Source organism: Diadema setosum, chromosome 19 (assembly GCF_964275005.1).
Source record: "Diadema setosum chromosome 19, eeDiaSeto1, whole genome shotgun sequence".
NCBI classification, from domain to species: domain Eukaryota; kingdom Metazoa; phylum Echinodermata; class Echinoidea; order Diadematoida; family Diadematidae; genus Diadema; species Diadema setosum.
The window spans coordinates 28,509,710-28,533,652 of NC_092703.1; the positions used below are offsets into that span (position 1 = coordinate 28,509,710).

General features: G+C 38.9%; 1 protein-coding gene across 1 annotated transcript in view; it reads left to right on the plus strand.

Annotated features, from left to right (window-relative positions):
* Positions 1-264: 264 nt before the first annotated feature.
* The window catches only part of LOC140242630 (tubulin alpha-3 chain-like), a 38,899-nt gene continuing 15,220 nt past the window's right edge, over positions 265-23,943 (plus strand). Inside the window, exon 1 of the mRNA XM_072322383.1 lies at positions 265-421. Coding sequence (XP_072178484.1) covers positions 419-421 — 3 coding nt within the window. The 5' untranslated portion in view covers positions 265-418. The remainder of the gene's footprint in view (positions 422-23,943) is intronic.

A 23,943-nucleotide genomic window follows, 5' to 3' on the forward strand; every position in this document is an offset into this window, starting at 1 on the left:
ATCGACTACGTTTAGATACATCTGCCGGGAATGGCGGAAATGATGTCTGACTACGAAGACTAAACTTCCTTCCAATCATGAAAGGACCGCACTCTTCACGGAACAGCAGATAAAAAGTCTTCGCAACTGCGACTCTCGATTCATTTACCTCTGCAAAGTCCGTTGCCGTTCTTTATCGCAGCCACGGAACAAGGAGAGAGAAGGGGAGAGAGAGAAAGGAAGAGAAAAGAGAGTCAGAAATATATCCGCGTGCACTAATATCATCATTTTTACTCTATTGGATCGAGCTGGGATTTTTTTATCTCTCGGGCCAAAATTGAATCACTGAATCACGGCATCCTGAGACAAAGTTGCATCGATCGTCAGTCTACCGATTTCTTCTTCCTTCTCAGCAAATTGATTACGAGGTAGTGACATAATGGTGAGTAGATTTGAGCATTATTTTTGTTCTACCGGATTGTTTTCCCCCGTTGTTGCCATGATTGAATTTGTCGCTTTGTCAGTTCTGAAGTGAGGCGCATGTGCAGTGATCATTCATCCGATATGAACTTTAAAACGCTTCAGTAAAGATGAACACTCATTCATGAAACTTTGATACACGATTGTGTATTTCTCAGCCGTCACCATCCTGCTTCCAAGCAGGATATCAGGCTCTAGAAATCGTTTTTTAGAGCAGATTCTTCTTTCTGATCAATAGGATTGTTGAAATGGCGTCTTCATTACTCTCCATTATCATCAATCTTGATTGTGGTTGGTAATTGTCTGCAGCTACACACACATGGTAGTTTTGAGATAATATTTTTGTCTTCTTTTCCTCAAAGCCGTCATCAATTTCTTAGAGGTTTGCTTTCTGTTTGTGTAATGACCTAACGATAAATTGTAAAGAGTATGAACAGGAAGAGTATATTAAAGCTTATATTGTGGCGTCAGGTTGTTCACCTTTATATATAGCTGTATAAGGCAATATTGATCAAGAAAACACTGAATATGGTAATGTTATAAGTTAACTTAATACTAATACAATTGTATAATGTTACGCACACAAACAACTTCAAACACAGACAGAATCTACGAAATCATTTTCATTGTAAATGCATTAAAATAAATAAAATGCAACACAAATTTGAAGAGTATTCTTCCTTGAACACAAGTACTGTTTGTTTGTCTTTTTCAGTTGGTAAGTCCCTCGGAGCATGAATCCGACGCCACAAATGTATCAAATTACGACTCTTATTTGCATGTTTCTTCCGTGTTTGGATAGGGAAGAAGCAAAGCAGAAAAGAGATTTCTATCATTTCACCGGGATTTTTGAGAGGTTATAGGGGAAATAAGTTCAGGGAAGAGCTAGCTTAAAAATGCAAAGGAAGCATATTCAGGAAAAAAAAAAGAATATCTAGTGTTTGATTAAATATCCTGATCAAACGCAATTAACCCGATTTAAAGGGGATGGGTAGTACCTGATCAGTGGGAAACAGTGGGAATGCTGGGGGATGATTGTTCAAATCCTTGTGGGATTCATATAAGAATACATTATATATCTATTGTTGTGTGAAAATTATTTGCTTCAGAATGGTCTCATATTCAAGTTATGCGCAATTCAATGTTTCCAGGTTAGCATGCCTGTACAGTGACGGGGGGGGGGGGGCGTTAACGGGCTGTTGACGAATAATGTACTCTTAAATGATCCCACAAGGATTGGAACAATCATCCCCCAGCATTCCCACTGATTCCCACTGATCAGGTACTAGCCATCCCCTTTAAGTGACCCTTAACAAAAATACCTATAGTTTGACTCGATCATTATATTTAAGCTCAGAATGTCGAGAATCTTTTCTCTTCCACTTATTGGTCTGACTTAAGTTTCAGGGAACTCACTTTGATTGTTATTGGTTGTACTGGAATTCCTTCATCAAGAGAATTCTTTATCCATAGGCGGAAAATGATGTGCAAAAGTGCTTCAGGGAACGTTGGCAGCTCTGCGATCGTGGACCGAATGACTCCACCAGGCTCCACGCCATTTTTAGGGCGGTATTTTTGGTGGACCAATTCCCTATAATGTCTGCTCAAGAGCTGTTGATACTCAAATAGATTCAATGTATCAAGAATATTATTGTGTATCACTCAACGTACACACATAGTAACTGTTTAGGTATTGAGGAGACATGACAATCCCTCATGAGCGAAAGGTTCGTTGAAGAATCCACGCATCGAATGCAAACGCAGCATGGTCGACGATGTTTATGAAAGGATTAAGTTGATGTCAATGTTGACAGTGGTGTATGATTTGTTGATTGTCTGGATCGCACCTTGGTGTCACGTGTTTGTAAACTCTCTGACTCACCTGGAGGTGAGGTTGCGATTTTCTTCGCGATAGCGCGTCTCTTTAATACCGGTCTTCCACTGGCGAGACATGGCCACCATTTAATAATAGTGTGTAATGTTAAAGTGACCCGCTTGAGGACGCGTCCGATGTCCATGTCGTGTTCCACACTCTGACGTCACAATGATGATGCTTCAGCAAACATTGGTCACATGTCTATTGGATTCGTCGGGCGTCTGAAATCATTACGTTGTACTATAATACCTGAATAAATGCATTGTCAGAAATTTGTGCAATGTCATGGAGAAAGGTCAAACTCCTTAACATTTCACACGTACTTTTGTATGCTGTTATTATTATTTCCATTAAAAAAAAAAATGGATGGGTGGGGTTAGAACCTGTATAGCTCGCAAGAAGACTCGCTTAATCCTAACTGTGCCAGAAACTTTCGGCTGTGTATACAACGCTATGGGGTTTTCTGTGCCAACCGGCACTCAAAGCACAGGATTAAAGAAAATATTTTCTCCTTGTTTCAGTTCAATTTGATACAGAGGGTATAAGCCCTTTATAACGGAACAGAGAAATTTTCACTGAAGTCGGACACGGATTAAGAAGAAATTTCCAGGCGTCTTCAAGAAAAAAAAAATATATCTATCACAATCATAGAAGCAAATGTCATGACGACTTCACATTCCTTCACATCCCTTTCCATGGACTTCGATATTAATGCTTTTTTTGAGTCTACAAAACTCCATCCTACCAGACAAGAACTAGAAGCAGGTAAACGAAACCCGATCAACTGGTTATTCTACGATCCAACGCTCAATCTCACCTATTCTCATATTTTCCCCAAATGGCAAGAGAGTGGAATTAATCAATAATTAATAAAGAGCTTACATCAATAATAAGCACAAATGCCTTCAAAACAGCTCTACAAAAGCACTTGCATTTGGACTTAGCGGCACTCCATTCACAGTCACGTTCTAAATGATGCTCAACCTGAGCTTTTCAGACTAACAGATCCAAATCCAGATCCAGATCCAGATCCCTGTGGAGCTCTAGCATCTAGCATGTCTAGTAGGGTTGCATAAATATCTTCTGTAAAGTTCGTCTCTCCCTCTGCCCCCTTTCTCTCTCTCTCTCTCTTTCCCTCTCTCTCGCTCTCTCTCTCTCTCTCTCTCTCTCTCTCTCTCTCTCTTAATGAATCAAAAGCATATCCATCGTATTTGAGTTACTGTAGAGTTGTAATGATTGATCATAATGACTGTTTTTGTAAGAGAGAAACTGTCTCTTCATTGAATAAAAATGTTTGATATCACGGACAAACTCGCGTAACGATGAGAATTTCAAAAAAAGATGCTGATATGTGACCGTTTTTTTGTAGAGCTGTTTTGAAGGCATTTGTGCTTATTATTGATGTAACCTCACATCCAACTGGACCCCATGGAATACCAGCTTAACGTAGCTGAATATGGGCTATCCAGCCATCTTCTCAGATGGAAAATGAACAAACAAACAAACAAACAAACCGTTGAATCAATATGGCAAAAAATAACGGTAGACTTACAGCCATTAGCTTACACACTACGGCCTCCGAAAGATGGCTGACCAATGCCACGTGATCGTGAGTTCTCCTTGTAATTAATCTCCACGATTTATTCCCATGAAAAACGTCCCTGGCTGGTTTGCAAATCTTCTCAAAACAAAGATTATTTCATGTGATGACTACCATGAGCGAGATAATTTGCGAAGGATATTGCGTTATAGTACATAATCCTTCCTGTGAGAAAAATCAAGTCGGTCCTACAAGCGATAGAGAAGACAACTGACACTGAATTTTGAAATCCCCATAGACTTAATACACAGATCACCAAGTTCCCGTACGGAACGGGTTAACGATACTCAGTATAATCGATTATATACATGGTAAAATGTTGAAGAACACACAGAGGTGATATACGTATGTGACGTCACAGCACATCTCAAGGTACTGGAAGTAGCCGTCGCGAGGTACCAACGGAGTTCACACTGTAAGATGACGAAGATGGGAAAACGTCATTGAATATTTTAGTTCAACCCTTTTCCAATCTTCCTCCTCAAATTATTTATGCCCATTCAATACGTGTGTGTGTGTGTGTGTGTGTGTGTGTGTGTGTGTGTATGTGTGTGTGTGTGTGTACGTGTTTAACTCTAATGTAATATACCGAGGAGTCAGTTTACCTGAGTATACCATTCAAAAAGCGTCCTTATAATGTAATCTGACACACAAACGGCGTCGACAACAAAATCATTGATATAACTGTGTAGTGATAGTCGACGTAAACTGTTTGTATTATACACAGAATAATTATTATATCGTAGCTCTTATCATCGTAGTTCCTACTAATATCCCGGGAAACTCGATATCTATTTTGAAGGACTCTGTGGCTGAAACAATGACTTTCTACATATTGTTCTATCTCCCTATTGGTGGAGAGACTCTCCCACGCGATGTGTGAGTGCAAAATGCTATTTAAAAGAATTTCCGTACGTAGATTAATCATGTCAATTGCTGTAACTGAAGTCGATGAATTCTAAGCTAAGGATTAGCCAGTGTTCGTGCAAATTTCTGAGCAAATATAGCAAGAGATTTACATGAAGAGTCATTGACCAGCAAGCCGTATGAATTGCGTCCGATGGTGACGTAAAAAGAGCCCTTTTGGTCACATGACTGAAACGTCACTCCCGTGTAAGTTTCCAGTTGTGTGCACAAAACTACATGTAGGTACGTTAGCAATATGGTTAGTTTCTTTATCAAGTTTCTGCACACCAAGACCCATCCATCTTTTCTTTCCCCCGCGAATATTATATACGATAGATTATATCCCTCAATATGCAACGATGGAATATCCATGAATATACAACGATGTATAGATCCCTGGTATATACTTTGCAGTGTCAGAAGGGACACATAGTGGATATCATTTTGAGAAAGCGACATTTTAACCACATAAACGAAATGAGATGAGATAAAATTAATAAAGTTTGATTCATAACCCATCAACATTGGCTTGCTATGTATATCTACTCTTCTAAATTCAAATGCTAATGACTTCAGCGGGGAGTCGTTTCACAACTGTCGCATAACACTGCCACGGCAGCTTTATTCTATCACTGCGCATGGTGAGTGATTTCATACGATATTACTTTACAGTCTGAACCAGTGCTTTATTGCCATCCAAAAGTAGAAAGAGAATCGGATTGTGATCTCAGTGTATACCGCTGCCGACGTGTTGTGCGCAAAATCAGGAGCATTTTGAATTGATGGTCGAGAAAGGGTTCAGTTCAGTTTTTATTTCTGCATTTCAAAATCAATACAAATCAACAAATCAACAAAATACTTACATAGTCATTTACACAGCTAATATTCGTAACGTTTGGATCTTACATACATTTTCTTTTTTTCAAGAACGAATATCATATATGAAAGGAAGCAATAGGAAATGATAAAAATGAAATGCAGGGGACCATCATCATAAGCTAAGCTTGATGAGGAAGATGGCCACAGGTAAAGAGATACATAAAGAAAATCTTGCCACTCACTGAGTGGGGGGTAATTGTGCGAAGGGCACAATAAAGAGATACATAAAGAAAATCTTGCCACTCACTGAGTGGGAAGTATTGTGTGAAGGACGTGCGGTGCAGTGCGGTGTGCATTGTGTTGGGATGAATCTTGGTTTGTACGTTGAGTGTTATTTTGTGTATCAGTGTGATGAGGTGAATGTTACTTCAGTTATGGCCGTGAACTAATTGTTTAGGGTGTTTGTTGACCAGGTGGTATGAATATTTAAATGTCAGAAGTATACAGGATTATGAGGGTGTTTTTTTAGTTCTCGTTTGAAAATGTTCAACGACGTACATTGTTTTAAATTAGGGGGTAAAGAATTCCAAATATCTGGTCCATTATGTTTTAATGATTTTTGAGCTAAAATGATTCTGGGGTTTTCGAGATGGTAATCGGACGACTGACGTGTTGGATATGAATGAACGGTGGAATTTGGAGTGAAGAAACCATCAAAAAAGTTTGGAAGACAATTAAATGTATATTTATACATAAAAACAGCAGTTTGAAAAGTGTGAAGATCCTCAATTTTCAATGTTTTTAGTTGACGAAATAGGGGATTGGATGGGGATAAGTAACGGGAATTGGTAATCACACGTACAGCACGTTTTTGGAGGGTAAGAATTGGATTAATTTTAGTTGAGCCACAGTTTCCCCAAACGATATTGCAGTATGTGATATGTGGTAAGATCAATGCATTATATAGAATAGTCAGGGAATTTTGAGAAATGAAGTTTTTCAGTCGATATAAAATTCCTACAGTTCTTGAGACAGACGTTAACCAGAGAGGATGGGGTGGGGGGGGGGGGGGGGACTCAATACTTGAGATGTCGAGAGTAGGCCTGTAAGTGGATGGATACAGCAATGCATTCGTTGTTGCAGCATAGCGACAGTAACTGTAATATCATTTTACCATTGGCGTTAGGAGCAAAAGAAGTCCTAAAGCCTACCTGCATGCACGTAGACACTTCACTGGTCATACCAATAATAATATTTTAGCACCCCCCCCCCCCCCCCCCCGTATTTTATGTATGTTTGTGTGTGTGTCTGTGTGTTATGGTATTCGCCATTGGCATTTTCGTGTCGTGTTCCATGCGTCGGCCGAGTTTCGTTGCTATTGCAACGCACACCACGTCTCGATAAACTGGCAATGGTTCATCTTGTTATAGGACCAACATTTTAGATTATGATTACTTTTAGTGACCTGTAAACACAGTACCTCGAGCCATATTATTCAACACGCCATAATGGCTGCGTATGAGCAATCTATAGCAAAAATATATGAAAAAGATTCCTTCGCCATCATACGAAAGCAGAGCTTGACTTGGATGGGGCCCTTTCTTTATACAATTACATTACTCTACGGCCGTTACTTCTACACATATCCTTGTTGACCTTTTACAATCATTAACAGAAGAAGGACGTAAATGTCTTTAAAAAGACGATTTTCCGTTATAGATGAGGAGTGACAAAAACTTGATAAAACTTATGAAAGGACACCGGCGTTGGCTTTCGATAACAAGTCCTTTTTTTGAGATGTGCCTTTAGAAACAAAGGAGAAGTACGTTGCTTTAGTTAACCGGGTAAGTTTTCCTTCGCCTTGATCATTCTTTGTTACAATGAATATATTCCTTTGTATCAGGCGCTCTCCTCTTTTATGTTTATCGCAGCGTGTTTTTGCTGGCGTGATAGCATCTGCTGTAGTTATTGGCATTTTATTTGTTCGCAAGTGTTTGCAATGGCAGAACAGCCGATGGAGGGCGTATGTAAATGCAGGTAAATAAAAAGAAAGAATTGGGAAAAATAATCATAATTTCTTAGTAGTAAAGAGTGTTTCAAGATTAAAAGCAACGTCAACATTGGGTTCTCAGACAGTAGTCAGAAAGAATGGTGTTGTCTCACGACAATTGAACCCAGCAAGTCGGAATGTTATTCTGCTGCAGAAGGATCATTATGCACTCATTAAATTGGCAACTCTGAAATCTGATGCGTGAATCCAATAATGTTTTTGCTGGCGTGATACCATCTGTTGTAGTTGTTGACATTTTATTTGTTCGCAAGCTAATGTTTGCAATGGCAGAACAGCCGATGGAAGGCGTATGTGAATACAGGTATATAAAAAGAAAGAATTGGGAAAAATAATAATAATTTCTTGGCAGTAAAGAGTGTCTCAAGATTAAAGGCACCCTCAGCATGGGGTTCTCAGAAAGAATGGTGTTGTCTCACCACAGTTGAACCCAGCAAGTCGGAATGTCATTCTGCTGAAGAAGGATCATTAGATTTTAATGTCTCATTAAATTGGCAACTCTGAAATCTTATGCGTGAATCATATAATGGAGAAAGACAAGATGGGACCAAATAAATCCATCAAGTCTGCATAGAATCAAAAGAAAGATTTGCCAATATGAGAGAACAGTATGAACTGTAGTCTTTAAAATATGTTGCCAATTTAAGGATCAATTTTGCAACCGCACTGAATAATTAATTGTTTGTGACCAAGAATGGGCTCAAATATTAAACAGAGGGGCTTTTTTTCTACCTCGTGCAAAAGTTACGATGAATAGTATAGTAAATAGGCCTATATGTAAGTAATTTGTGCAAAAACAAACAAACAAACAAACAACCAAGGTGCCAATATTATAATTGCTATGATCATGTGTCATTGAGGATATGCCAAAGCAAACATTTGAAACAAATTGTTCACGCAATTAGGTATTGCGATTGGATATCAGATACATAGGCAGATAGCTGACACGTGCTGAACTGACGCGACGTATAAGTGAAACAATGCATGGAACATTTAATAGGACACGCTCATCTGCATTGTCCCAGACACAACACCCAAGTCGCGTGCAGACTGCGAAAGACAACACACCCCTCCCCAACGGCACAAAACGAACACTACACATCGATACCAACATTATAAGTAAGAGCGGTGGGCTATGGCTGCGACCAAAATGTACATGCACAAAAACAGATCGAAAGTACTTTTGAATTACCGGGTAGTACACACACTTCTTTTTGAAATAAAGGCATATTCTGCCGGTAAATTCTTTCTTTGTGTGTGTGTGTGTGCTGTTTTCTTAATCACCTTTTGTAGTGCTGCATACAAGAGGGCCGACAGCACAGTGATTTTTTTTTTCGATCCTGAGCAGTATGAGATGATAAAGAACAACAGATAGCGTGCAGCGGAATCGAAAATAAAGTATACATACTACGAATAAACAACGTGTGATTTTCTTTTCCTCTCGTTTAAGAATATAATTTATATCCACGTTTCTCACATATGATCAGACACAAACTGAACACATGCAAGTTTTGGACACAATAATGCATAAAATGATCTATACAAAGCACCAACTGTATAAAAATAAGCGAACATGCTACCATCTGACTACGCAAAGGCCATAGTCTGGGAGGTATATATAGGTATAATGCATATGAACCGGGGAGAATGAACAATTCAATGTGTCTGTGTAGTTCGACAGAACGTATTTCTTTTTTATGCGTGTGCATGAGCGTGTACGGAACTACTAAAAAGCCACTATCACATATTTTAGAGTCCCTTATAAAAGAGAAAAAAGGAGGAAAAAGACCGATGCACAAACGGCGACAGTTGAATATAAACACACGCACATGATATGATAATAATATCCACACACGAGTACATGCGACATATTATATGCATTATTCAACTATATTTCGTCAATCTCCGACTCATTTTGTCTAGACAGACAAGTCGTCTGCCTAATCGCATCGATCCACAGTATGCCATGTAGTAATTCCACTGTACCTTCTATTTTAGCGGCTTTGAGGCAAACGGAGAAGGGGGGGGTAGGGGGAGGCAGAGTAGCAGACATAGATATAGAAAGAGAAGAGAGAGGGGGGATGGGGAACAGAGAAGGAGATAGATAGACAGAAGTCAGAGAGAGAGAAATACCATTGCATAAAGACAGGGAGACAGAAAATATGAAGAAAAGATGATGGTGATGATGATGGTGGTGATGATGATGATGATGATGATGACGACGAAGGAGAAGAGGAGGAGGAGGAAGAAGAAGAATTAAGGAGAAGAAGAAGAAAAAGAAGAAAATGAAGGAGTAGGAGAAGAATTAAGGAGAAGATGAAGAGGAAGTAGAAGATGATGAAGAAGAAGAGGAGGAGGAGGAGGAAAAAGAAGAAGAAGAAGAAGAAAGAGGAGGAGCCGAAGCAGAAGAAAGACACAGATGTAGAAAAATATATGAGAGATAGCCAGAAAGAGAGAAAGACAGAGGGAGAGAGAGTGAAAAGAGAGGAATGTGTATGTGTGTGTGTGTCCGTTTGTCTATCTGTCTGTCTACTGAGGAAGAGGAATAGAAAGATGAGCAAGCCGCCGAATATACATTGTACTGATATTGTACTGCCGAGAGCCAGCTCACCAGCAGACCAGTGCACATAATCAACGGGTATTTGTAGACATGCTTAACATTATTCGGGCTTGAACATTCAGTTGCCATGGCAACTCGTTTCTTACCGGGGGCTCAGAAGTTCAGCCGTCGTTTCCCCCGTAATGTATTTTGCAGGTGAGGTGGCATTCATGTGTCATAGTTGAATTAATCGACCAGACTCATGAATAGTCGGCCTCCAGACGGAAACGTTTGAGGAGCTTGGTGACTTAATGCTCACCAACGAAAAGGGGAAAAAGTCCATCATAGAAGTTTTAATGAGCGGCAACGAGAGCCGTACATAAAAGTAGAATATAACAAATGTTATACCGCCTCACCTTTTTTTCTTCCAAAATTAAATCATTATTTCATCACTGATGCTTTGTTTTGGAGTTTTATCACTGCTGTGCTATGGCGGAACAGACAGCTGTAAATTTCTCCTAGAAAAGAAATTTCTCCTTTGAAGTCTGTCCAGATGTTCTGGTACGCCTTGAAGAAAACAATATCATTTTCGTTCTACAGTGATATTGAAAGAGACATTATTGAGGTGTCATAAATCAAGAAACCTCATCGATACATTTTGTAGACAGAGACAGAAGGAATGTAACATCAATTTTCTTTGCGGAATTGAAACTATCAATATGCTTTCCTGAACATAACGATGTCCATCTCGCCACATGCGTACGTACGTGGTTTTTTCCTCTTGGGTTTTTTTTTCCATTAATTCCTTTTTTCAGTAAATATCTTAATGTGTTCACGAGTGGCTTAACAAATACTGAACTTCCTTCCTCGGTTTGCTTAACTACAGCAATCATTCAAACCACACAGACATTGATTTTCTTCAAATTACACTCTCATTTAGCAATTCAATACAATCCAATTCATTACCCATCATTTCAGTACGATTAAAGAAGACATACGAAAATACGCAGTTATGCACAAAGTATTATTAAAACAAAGAATGAAGAGGTGAACTTGGTAGTGCTGTAACCGCACGAGAAGAAGTGCTTGTAGATGGGGGCCCAAATAACACTGAGATATTAGTGTAGTATAAACTTAAGAGAGAGAGAGAGAGAGGGGGGAGAGGGAGAGAGGGAGGGAGAGAGAGAAGGAGAAGCCATCTATGACATCACGCACTCCGCAACCTATAGCCCAACCCCTTCTGTGAAGAAGCCGGGAGCCACATCAAGCTATGCGTATAGGCAGACAGTTCATATCCAATGTAGACATAACATTCAGCACATTGAAATAGCGTGCACACTGCATGGGTATCAAATGCTCTGTGTACAAACTGATTTGAGATAACATGAAGCAGGGACCGCTGATCCTCTACATACGATGATGCCCCGAAAGGCATAATGAGTGGTTAGTCTTGGGGGGGGGGGGGGTGGTGAATCTTATTTAGGACAAAAATCTTATTCAATATCAGGCCGTAAGGGAAATTGATATTATTGATAATGTTTGCCATTGATTGTCATTGGAAGGGAAAAAGTAAGACACGTCTCAATTTCTACGGTTCTTGGAAAATGTCAAAGTTGATCAGTCAATATCAGTCTATCTATCTATCTATCTATCTATCTATCTATCTATCTATCTATCTATGATCCCTCTTTATTTCTCTCTCTCTCTCTCTCTCTCTCTGCACTATATATTTCTGTGTGTCTTTTGTGTCTGCTTGTGATTGTATGAGAATAAATGGGGATTACAAAAGTGAAAGCTACCCAGTGTCGTTGTATATAGTGGGGTCGTAAGTGACCTAGTGTTCATGACTGTCTTCCCTTCAGGGTCAAAGATTTGTTTAGTAGGGCCAAAATTAAAGCGCGAAGACATCTGGATAGCCGCTCAAACGGAGGTCTGAATGGATGAGACATTTAGATGCCACGCAATCCATGTCATACCCTGATGTTTCCCGCAGGCGATTTCATGGATACCGATATTTCCGCCGCGGAGTTGAATCATCGTTCACGGATGACGCGTCAGAGACATTGGCGAAGGAAAGAGAGGGACAGACGATGGGAAGGGGATGAAAGAGATAGACAGATAGATAGATAGATAGATAGATAGATAGATAGATAGATAGATAGATAGATAGAAATAGAGATAGCTATATAGATAGATATAGAATGACAAATAGATACAGATAAAGATATGATTGATATGGATGGATGGATAGATTAAAACATACACGGTACATACATAAATCGACAGACATATAGATAGAAAGACAGACATACAAACAGACAGACAGACAGACAGACAGAGAAAGAGAGAGGGTGAGAGAGAATGAGAGGGGGCGAGAGGAGGGGCAGAGAGGGGAGGACAGGGTATAGATGGGTTTTACTCTTTGACTCTAGAAAATGAACTCACGTGAGGACTAAGATAGACCAGTGGAGGGTAACGAGAGCGATATGACTACAATATTGATGATAAGACTTGAAAAAGTGATGAGAATGAAATATGAGAAAGAGGGAGTATAGTTGAGGGTCGGATATCAAATTTTATAATACTACAATGAATGATGACGCAGTGGCGTGACATTGAATACCGTACTGCTGGATATACGTGCTTGTATCTTCATCATCCTAACCATATAAGTTTGCCAGATGTTTACTATATTACAGTCCCCATACACATTCGTACCATTTCATAATTTCATGTCAGTCGACATTGGTTCGTTTATTTTGTTTTATATTGCTGTCTTGTGTATTTCATGAGGGTCCCATATCGTACAAGCTTTGCTTCTTAGTGGGACCCTCCATTTCCATCCCCATCCTTAGTAAACTTGTATTTATGCTTAATGTATATATTAAAAAAGATACAATTATGGGGTTTTTTGTTCATCTGCTACTCATTTTCATATGTACTTAGTTAAATCGCATTCTGCAATTATTACAATTAATATCCTGTGCATATACATAGTATTATTTTCTTTGTTTATTTGATGGATGTGAAAATAAATTTGAATCTTGAATCTTGAAATGATTTGCTCTGCAGTATACTCCTGATTAATAATAAGCTATTAGTGATGCAGAAAAAAAAATGTCCTACGACTGCCTGTTGGCGATATGTCTTGTCTTAAGAAGATGGTGAAAAAATCACAAGAATGCCGCCACATGCACTGACACAACCAAAGCACGCGTGGAACATGACCATAAGAAGCCAATTCCAAGTTTCGTGGAAGTTTGCTCTTCCCGAAAGATGAATGGCCCACACTTTGTAAAAACGCCACGCTCCTTAAATAATGAGGGTTGGATGCTCCTTTGGGCTACAAGAGTCTCTCGTTATAGATTAAGGAGGATAAATTGAGAGGATACCTCTTGCCATAAATGTCGTAGGGGGCAGTCAAGCAGCAACAACGTCAGCAACAACGACAACAAGAGTAAGAGGGAATCACGGAGAAAGTTGAGGCAATGCGGCGTGAAGTGAGCCAATTATCTCTTCTGTGGAAGCGACACCATGATGGATGCAGGGGCAGCTCGTTTTGGATCCATGAGGGGTAATTATCGAGACTGGGGAAAGCTCACTTTAAAGCTGGCGAAAAAGTTAGCACGAAGTACGACAGACATTGGGAGTAAGGTGTACAGGGGGAGGGGGACGAGAAACAAAAAAGAAGAGAGGGGATAGTCCTGCGCGGTGGATGCATGAGCTCACGCCGCCAAACAGAGCAACCACGCCTGGAGAGTGCGTTGCCGTCTACTTTCCTTGGACCTTCCTTTGTAAAGGGAGGATCTGCAAAGGAAAGTTTGGAACACATAGTTGTCCCAAGGAGGTACTAGGCGAGCCTGTGGTGGTACCTCCTTGATTGTCCTAGCCTTACTTGGGACTGAGCGAGATACTTATCTGCAATCAAAGAGATATCTTCCATTTATAGCTACTATCGAAGATACTTGGCACCATGTGTTCTCTTGGTAGATCCTGATGAAGCCCATAACAGGCCGAAAGTTTGATAAAAGAAAAAAAAAGTATAGGTAGCAACTTCATATATTATCATGGTGCCATTTCATATTGAGCAAACACCTTTGCTTGATGGACAACTTTGAGATCGATGCAATGAAATGCTATGAAAAAAAAGAGAGTTGAACAAATGTAATCCGGAAATTTAGACAAAAGCAAAATTAAAAGAAAAAAAAAGTGACAGACAAATAAGGAAATGCATGCAAAAGTAGTGGCGAGCAGACTGTCGGTCGACTTTTTGATGTAAAGCTTTAAAAAGAACTGAAAAAAAAATATCGTCTCTTGCTCTCATCTTTCAGAACAGTCTCTTTCAGTCAAAAAGCAAGGCGAGATTCTTTGTTTCACTCCTAGTCTGAAAAAAAAAAGCACCAGAGAAAACCCAGAGAACAACCCTATAACAATTCGCAGCTTTTATATGTCTCTACACCATAACATTTGCTGTCGGAAACACAGCTACACAAACACCACATGCCTGGAATAGTTGGTATGTTTTCTATACACGAGCAGTCTTGCTTTGTGCTGAGGACATCTATATGAAATCGGCACAAAACGATTTCGTGATAGCATGTTTGACTTCGTATCTTTTCGCTGATGATTGACGGCGCTTTGTGACGCGTATTCCGGTACACGCGTCGCGACCTTATTTGGACGCAGCGAAAAAGATTTTTCTCTCTCCCTCCCTCGCACTCTCTCCCCCTCTCTCATCCGTAAGCAAACCTGATGTAGATACTTATGTCTTTTTTCTTGTTGGTATCCCGCATTCTCTTCAGATGAGGCGGTATAAAGAATGCTCGCCCGACGAAATATTTTATAGGCAAATATATCTCGTTGTGGTATGTCTACTGGTACAATCAAGATTGCTAACTTTCCTAATAAGGAAAGGACTTTTCCCCAACAGATGAAAATGATGTTGATATACACTTGCGTGAAACTATCCTTACAATTATGGATATATGTATACGTATGTATGAGTGCAATTTTATTGATCGAATTCATTTTTCTGTGTTTGATGGTACGTTCCCACTGCCGATCAGATCAACTCGATCAATCCCGATCAAGCTTTTTTAGCCTGGTCGGGCTCGCTCGGCATTGGTATTCGGGGTCGATCTACCTTGATCGGCATCGCTCCTGCTTCCTTCACGATAATTTTGGACATGTCCAAAATATTCGAGTAGGAAGCCCGAACACCAACAGCTCGGGTAGTGATCGAGAAGAGATCGAGCTGATCGGGAATCGGTCGTACGGAAATCTAGTGTGGTCGGGACGGATTTTTCCCCGAGCTCAGTTCCCGATCATCTCGAGTTATACTCGAATGCTACACGATTGATTTCAGATCATCTCGATCCAGGATTCATCAGTTTCATGAATAACTCGACCGCTACACGACCGATACAGGACTGCTATCGATTGATACTCGACTAAATTCGATCATGCTTCGACCGGCACTCGATCAAATACCGAGCACTTTTTGACAGTGTTTGCAGCAGGTGCAGACGTACTTTCTTAGCACTCATTTATTGTTCAGGTATTAAGAAAAAAATATATGCAGTCCTTGGTCACGTTGAAAAGTTAAATGTCGTCAGTATCTTCAGCCACTCCTGGCCCATTGAAGAAAAGAAAAGGGCCAAGAAGAGAGAAAAGACAACAAACCTTAAACAGCACACATGGCAGAATTAGACTCTCCAGACAAAAAACCAGAAGAAAGAAAGGAAACACAACTTAAACTGAGAAAAATTCGGTATTGTGGCAATATGACTGTTACGTGAAAGGAAATTTTCTAGCTTATTTACTTTACTTGTAAACTGAGAAATGTTCCTTGAATTCTTTTGCCAGCTTGTCTGTTTCAAATTTGAAGTTGGTTACGTTGATATAAAATCTATTTCTTCCGCTGACGTGTTAAAACAGTAGTTGTAACGTAGATTCATAAATGCTCAGTGACTTACTTTACTTTTATTTATGTAGATGTTACACTTTTTCTTCACTTAATAAGGCTTTTTTTATTGAGAGTTGTATGTGCATTGCTTGAAGTCCACCTTGATATCGATTGGCTAGGATGAGTTGACAAAAAAATAAACAACCAAGATTTTCATCATGTTTTGCCAGTGTAAAATGTTATATTGTTTCATTTTCATAATAATGTAATCTGTTCCACATATCAGCACACTTCATGAATTTAGAAATCAATATGATACATGTATTTTCTTTACACACTCTTGGGCCTATACTTTATCAATGAATATATACATATTTTTCATTCACTTTTTTATTCTTTAATAATGAGAACAATCATGACAAAGATAACACGACTCATTAGGGTTGTAGTACAGTCAGGTTTTTTTTTTTTCACCTCTATATAATGGTGCATTTATGGGCATGTAGGCCTATGTTTCATTTTAGACCAAATTAATTTCAGCCCACCTATTTGTAATGCACTTACGAAACGTGGCGGTGTTTTTTTTTTTTGTTTTTTTTTTTTTTTAATGAGACATCAAACTTAGATTTGCTATTTTTCACATCCACTGCAAATATCGAATGCATATGAACGAACCTATTATATAGGTTTTCCCGCCTAATTTCATCAGATTTGCATTCGATTTAATGATGCGAGCATTCCTTTTCGAGCGAATTTGAATGATCACCGAGATCAACATTCAAAAAGCAAAGTATGCTAGTTTATTCAGTTTAATTTCCTCAGTCACATAAACGTGTAAACAGCGCGTTCAAATTAAAAATGCACATGAAGCGCATTCAAATTCACACCAGCACAGCTGCAATGAACATTAAGGAATTCAAATTAACGAATAGGCAAATATTTACAGCATCTGGGCAGCGCTTTTCGTTGCTGCTCATGTTCTTTGTAAATTCTCCATCTGTTTGAATAACCCAGGTACAACCACTCTCAGACGTACATGCCAAGGTATCTGGCACGTTAACAGATCAACGACTGAAGAGACTGAGACTCTGAACATCGAAATTATGAATAATTATATGAATGAAAAGAATATCCCAATGCAGTGTATCTCACGCACATTTCAAACCTTAACGTGACTGAAAACAAAATCTGTAATACGACTGTAATCACACTTGACATATCGATGTTTTCATGGGATTGTGATCTCTCATTATGTAAGCAAAGTCAGAGTTTAACCGTTCTGTAAAATAATGTGATATCCACTTTGATTGGTATATAATGTGAAACTAGCCGAATTCAAACAAAAAATGAAAACGAGATGTCGAAATTGAAATGATAACACTGAACGTTGATGAATTTGTCATTCATCAACGTAAGAATATTCGTAGGAATTGCATAGAATGACAGGATTAGGTTATGCTGATTGAATTTGAAAGTTCAATGATCGAAGTTGTGTGCGCACAAATGAAATTGAAACTGGTATTTGGTGCGAATTTGAACGTCTATCCAGCTGGCGCGAAATTGAATGCCAGCTTTGTGCCATTAAATTGAATGAATGTCTCTCTAAATTAAATGAAATAAAATCTAAAAGGAATGACATGAAATGAAACTGAATACTAAAAGAGTTAAAATGAACCGTGAGAGTAGAGCAGTGACAAAAATTCCTTAAATTTGAACGCCTTGTCATTAATTCGAATGCAAATCTGAAGAAATTGGGCGGGAAACCTATATTATACATGGTGTCCTGGCAGACAGAGTGCTACAAAACTGTCTCTTATTTAAAAAGATATGAGCGACTGAATGAAATCGTTACATTATTCAATAGAAAGAACACCTCAAATTTTATTTGACACAATGATAATCAATCTTCGTGCAGGCGCTTTGATCTCCATGGAAATTTGTGATTTACAAAATCTGTAACTTTGGGCACTGATATCCTACTTGACTGAGCGATAGTGAAGCCGTAAAAACTGATAGCGAAAGCGTCAAAATTAGCTACTGAAAACGGATAGAATGAATGAATACAACCGAATGCATTTTTTGTACCTTTTTGAGTGGCTCACAAACAGTAGTGATCAGTCTTTGTCATTGTTTTTTTTTTTCAGGAGAAATGACTATTAGAATCGAAACGCCTGCACGAGAATTGATGATTGTGGTTTCAAAATAGGAAGTGTTCTTCTATCAACTATAGGTTTTCTCGGCCAATTTCGCACTTTTGTCAGTCCAATTCCTAATTGCTGCATTCAATATAGCAAAATATACCATAGATGACATGTTGAAATTCGTAAAACAAGCACCATTTGGTTATTCGTTCATTCAGTTTAGAATGATATAGTCACGTGATCACGGACATGCGGCTCTCGTTCATTCCAATTCATTTTTTGGCAATCAATTTAACATCTTTTGCAGTCAATTTAGCACGCATGTTTATGGTTTGCTTCTTTCTTCATTTTCTTAACATAGGTATTGTTTTCCAAGCGTCATTACATTTCATATTTTTGTACTCATTTCAAAGATTTTGGCAACATTTTTTTTTTCTTTAATGTGCTTAGTGACTCTTCAAGTCCGAAGATGCAACATGTGCATGGCCACAACTTATCTCGCCTTTGAGCGCTTTATTCCGTGTGTCGGCCAGTTGTAGGAAGTCAAGGTTATGATCATCAAATATTCCTATAATTCTTTTTCTATCCCCTTGAGAAATACGTCTGTATCTATATTGTGCCGTCATGACTGTAAGAAGATAAACTAGAGTATTGGTACATGTAGGCCTGAATGTCATGTATGAAAGAAAAGGGGCGTTACAGAACAGCAAACTCGAGTTATATAACATGGTCAAAAATACAATATTTTTACTGTTTAACAGTGCGTGGATGAAACAATAAGTCACATAGAAATGCGCGTTTAAATGTTATCACCTTTTCAAAAATGAAATAACATGACGTTAATTTCAATGAACATGTTAGGAATTTGACTGCCCATACGCGAAATTGAATGACTGAAATACCCCCTTTCACCAGTGCAGGCGAATTTGAATGACTGAAGAGCACGTGCCAATTTGAATGCCCGTTTCACGAATTCGAAAGGCAAATGTGCAAATCTCATCGATCGGAATACTAAATTGAACGAACTTGCAATTTTAAATGACAGAATGTGCGGTGATGAGGATTTTCTCTGAATTGAATGAACCTTTTATCAAATGGACTGACAATAGTGCGAAATTGACCAGTAAAACCTATACTTAAGATAATGATTTCTTTCGTTCATTTATGCTTTTGCAATTAATACATGTTGTCAGTTTTATAGCACTCTTTTGGGCCACGCCGAATGCAGGTATAAATACTGAGTTGTCTCATATAACCAAACGAATAACCAATTCTTCTTTCACTCGATCACTGCCGACCCGTTCGATGCTAGATTTACACAGATCGAGTCATGTCAAGCTGGTCTAAGAAGTCTAGTAAAAATCGAGTATTGACCGTGTAGCGATCGTGTATTGATTGTGTGTAGATCGGGATGTTCGAGCAGAGATCTGTGTGGTTGTCGAGGAGAGATTGTGGAGATGTCGAGAATGGTCGGATGTGGATCGTAAAAGATCGAATAGCGGTCGGGAAGGGATCGTGTTGAAGGACGATCGAGCATTTGGTCGGGATTGCTCTGGTAAAAATGGGTGAGATTGATCTCGCTTGATCGAGTTGATCTGATCGGCAGTGGGAACGGGGTATGATGACGACTTCACTTAAACAAATTTGAAAATGACGTTTACAGTTTTTGCATTCAAGTTATTTACCTGCATATTTATGTTTATATATATTATAGACTGTATAGCCCTGCTGGAAAGGACACTGTCCCACAGTGTGAGAAACACAGAGTGAACCCATTGTGAACACATTGTGAATACAGTTTGAAATCTCTTCACACTGTTAAACTCGAGCGTTTTAACAGTGTGAACACAATGTGAATCATCAATATTCACAGTGGTGTGAAACAAAGCATTACTATGTGAACACTGTGAAAACCACACCACAGTGTGAAATCATCTTCACACTGTTAAATTCGAGCGTTTTCACATATTTTACTATATGAATACACTATGTGAACACACTATATGGGACACTGCGTACTTTCCGGTTGGGAGGGCATACTGCATATCAATTAATGTGCGTATGTGTTTATTTGGTGTGTTTTTTTTGTGTGTGTGTGAATACATTTTATCTGTTCTGTTTGTCGAATGGTACTTACGTACATGTTTATGTCTCGAAATCTAAAACGCATTATCAACGCTAACGCAAAAGTCCTTATGATATGGGGAGGCTAATGCTATTTTTAAGTGGATTTTGACTGTGTCTCTGCTCATTATGACGGGATTCTCTGTACACCTGCTGCGATAAAATACTTGCTGATCGAGCTGGCAGGGCGAATTTCAAGGGGCGGTCTCACCAGATAATTCATCATGTACAATATAATGCAAATTTCTTTGTGTTTCGTCTTGTTGTGGTAATTGAATTGCGTTTTGCTCATGGTAACATTTTTCCCTTAAAAACGCAGAAAACACCGTGATTTACCATCACTAACCTGCAATGAGCATCATGCAGTATAATAGAGTTAACAGAGACAGTCATGGACAAATCAACCTTCAATTTTGACACTTAATCAAAGTGAAAGTCGTAACCAAATTCTCGTTTACTATAAAGATTTTCAGGAAATATGTTGATGAAATGAATGATAATGATAAAAAGAATTGATTATCAAATGCAATCGTCATCATCTCATTATTTCGAGTTATGACTATCAACAAATAATTTCACATGTCTTACAAGATGCCAAAATGGAAGCTGCCAGCATGCCAACGATTAATTTGTGTGCGTTTCCGTTCGACAACCCTGCGTCGCTTTAACCCCCTCGACACCAAGACGACAATTGAATATCCCATATACATTGCATACAGCTAGGTTGCAAATGGTGATCGCAGACTTAATTGCTGTCGATGTTAATACCTTCACGTTTTGTCGTTCATAACCTTCATGTCAAAGCAGTCTTCCTGTATGATTTTATTTTTATTACCAAAACAATGTACTAATTTAACAAAGCTATATGATATCATGTGCACGGATGGTATATCCGGTAGCAATCATTTTGAGGTCATGTAGATGTCATCATCATGTTCATTACTTATCAAATTTGGCATTTATTATGGAACGAGGGATTACATTAAAGAGAGGGAAAGAGAAAGAGAAATATATATATAGAGAGAGAGAATGAGAGAAACAAATGAGAGGGAGGGAGAGAATGAGAATAAGATTGGGAATGTTTTCATGTCACAATCGTTTTGGCTATAACCTCTGATATCATGAGAGCCAAGCATTGCACCGGGTGTAATATTCTGACGCCGATATACCATCTGCAGCTCCCAATGATCATATATAGGGTTGCAAACTTTGTGAACCAGCGAAATGAGCTACTCGTGTCTTTCAGCGATATCGATTTCCTCTTATTTCACTTGTTTTCACAATAAGAGCATATCAAATAGCACCCTTTTGTTTGTCGCTCTTAAAGTATAGGGAGTGTAAACACGATAACAATTATTATGATATGCAAAAGATATCATTGGGGAAAAGTGAGGATTCATAGCTGGTAATTAAAAACGAGAGAGACACAGGTAGAAAAATGAAACCATGTGAAATCCAATACAAGTATGAATTGCTGACGCCCCACCCCTAATATCCCCCGCTTCTCGGCAACCCCCTTGTACCAGCCCAGAAACCTTGACAAAATGACCTCCTCCGAGCTCTGACCTAACATCGGATGATAACCGGTTAAAAGTATTATTGTTTTTTTATCAATGCGAACTCTGAGTCATAAGTAGAGACCCTAATGCCTTTCCATGCAAATGGCGTCATCATCAAATCGTTGTACTGAAATACTTGTACATGGTATCATCGTATCCATTGCGCTTACCCGATGTAGTCACGTGGTCCCGTATTGCTCCAGGGTGGGTCGCCGCAAGTTTAGGCTTCGCTTTTCTTTCGTCGAGTCGCAGCGTGCTCTTCCCCTCCGTGACGAAGCGGAACAGACGCGTGTATGTATCGTAATGGCGAGATGACGCACACAACACGCGCAAAGCCATCCGTCACTGATGCGTTACGGATCTTTTTACTTTCTCCTCACCACGGGTTTGTTGACGATAAAATGGGTCACTTCATACCGGGCGCGAAAGGATAGCATGCATCCGCGTTCGATGCCTGTTCGTATGCTGAGTGATGCACTAAGAACGACAAATGACGACTGATGACAATAACAATATGTATTTATGTGAAGAAATGAAACAGGGAGGGCTCTTCTGCTTGTTTGTTTTGTTTTGTTTTGTTTTGTTTTGTTTTGTTTTGTTTTGTTTTGTTTTGTTTTGTTTTGTTTTGTTTTGTTTTGTTTTGTTTTGTTTTGTTTTGTTTTGTTTTGTTTTTTTCTGTTAATGCAAATTTGATAACAACGATGACAAGTTGAGTAGGGAGCCCCAGGCCCCCTTCCCCAGTATCTAATCCCATTATATCTGACTGATCCTTTTGAACTTATTCAGCCAGGATATGTATAATACTTTACTCTTTGATAATATAAATACTTATTATTTGTTTTATTTTGTTTTGTGTGTTTTTTTTTTCTTTTCTAATACGATCGATTAAAACTTTTGAAGTAATGACATCATCTGATCACTCATTTGCATAATCACATCAACTGTTCGAGATATATTTTGCAAAAATTTGCGAAACATATACAATTTTATATCTCTTTAAGTTGTCTCTGATTTTGATCAAATTTTCCACTTTTGTGAGTATACAACTATGTCATTTCTTATCAGGCTAAACCCTACACCGGTTCGGAATTTCCCTTAAACTTGTTTAACAGAATGTACTTTAATGCTATAGTTCAGATACTTCGAAATCTCGCGAAACACGACAACTCGTGCACTTACGCGTTCACACCTCCTTCCCCGTCCCAGAAGAGGACGCCCGCTGCCAATTACGCGGCACTTCGCATCCAGCTGGTAGACAGGTATAGCAGCATCAATTATTGGATTCTCGCATTGCCCCCAGACGGGGTGTTAGAGGCTTCCGTCTTTAATAAAACCGGGCCGAGTGATGCACCGACCCAAAGGTAACACAGGTGTAGAGGGCCATCCGGGACAAGATAATTGTGTTCACAACGGAAACACGCCCAGTGAACCGACGCGAGTAACATCGTACACTCTCAAAATGGTTTATGGAAAGCAAACTATTGGATGATAAGACTGTGTGGTCACTAAAGCAAATTACTCCAATATTCCCCCTCCCTTTCTTCACAGGGACATAGGCCATACTAATTGTTTACTCTGAACTTACTGAAAGAGGTAATTTAGATGTTACTCTTTTTTTAAGGACTTCACAGCTATTCTTAATCGATACTTGGCGTAAATATTCAATTTCTCTGAAATAACCCAGCTTGTCAGCCTTATTTGCAAATTAGAAGGAATGAGAAATGTGACGCCATTTATATGGCTCGATGTGATAAAATTTGTGTTTTCTAGCAAAGTCGTTTCAATAATGATGTTTATGTGTGTGTGTGCATGTGTTGTGTATGTTATGTGTGTAAATGTGTCCGCGTCATTTGCAATATTACAACTTGGTCATTTAGTAATCTCTACTATCTTGATGTTGTCATTCGTTGAATCATTTCGGTTTTACATTTGTTTAGATGAGATATG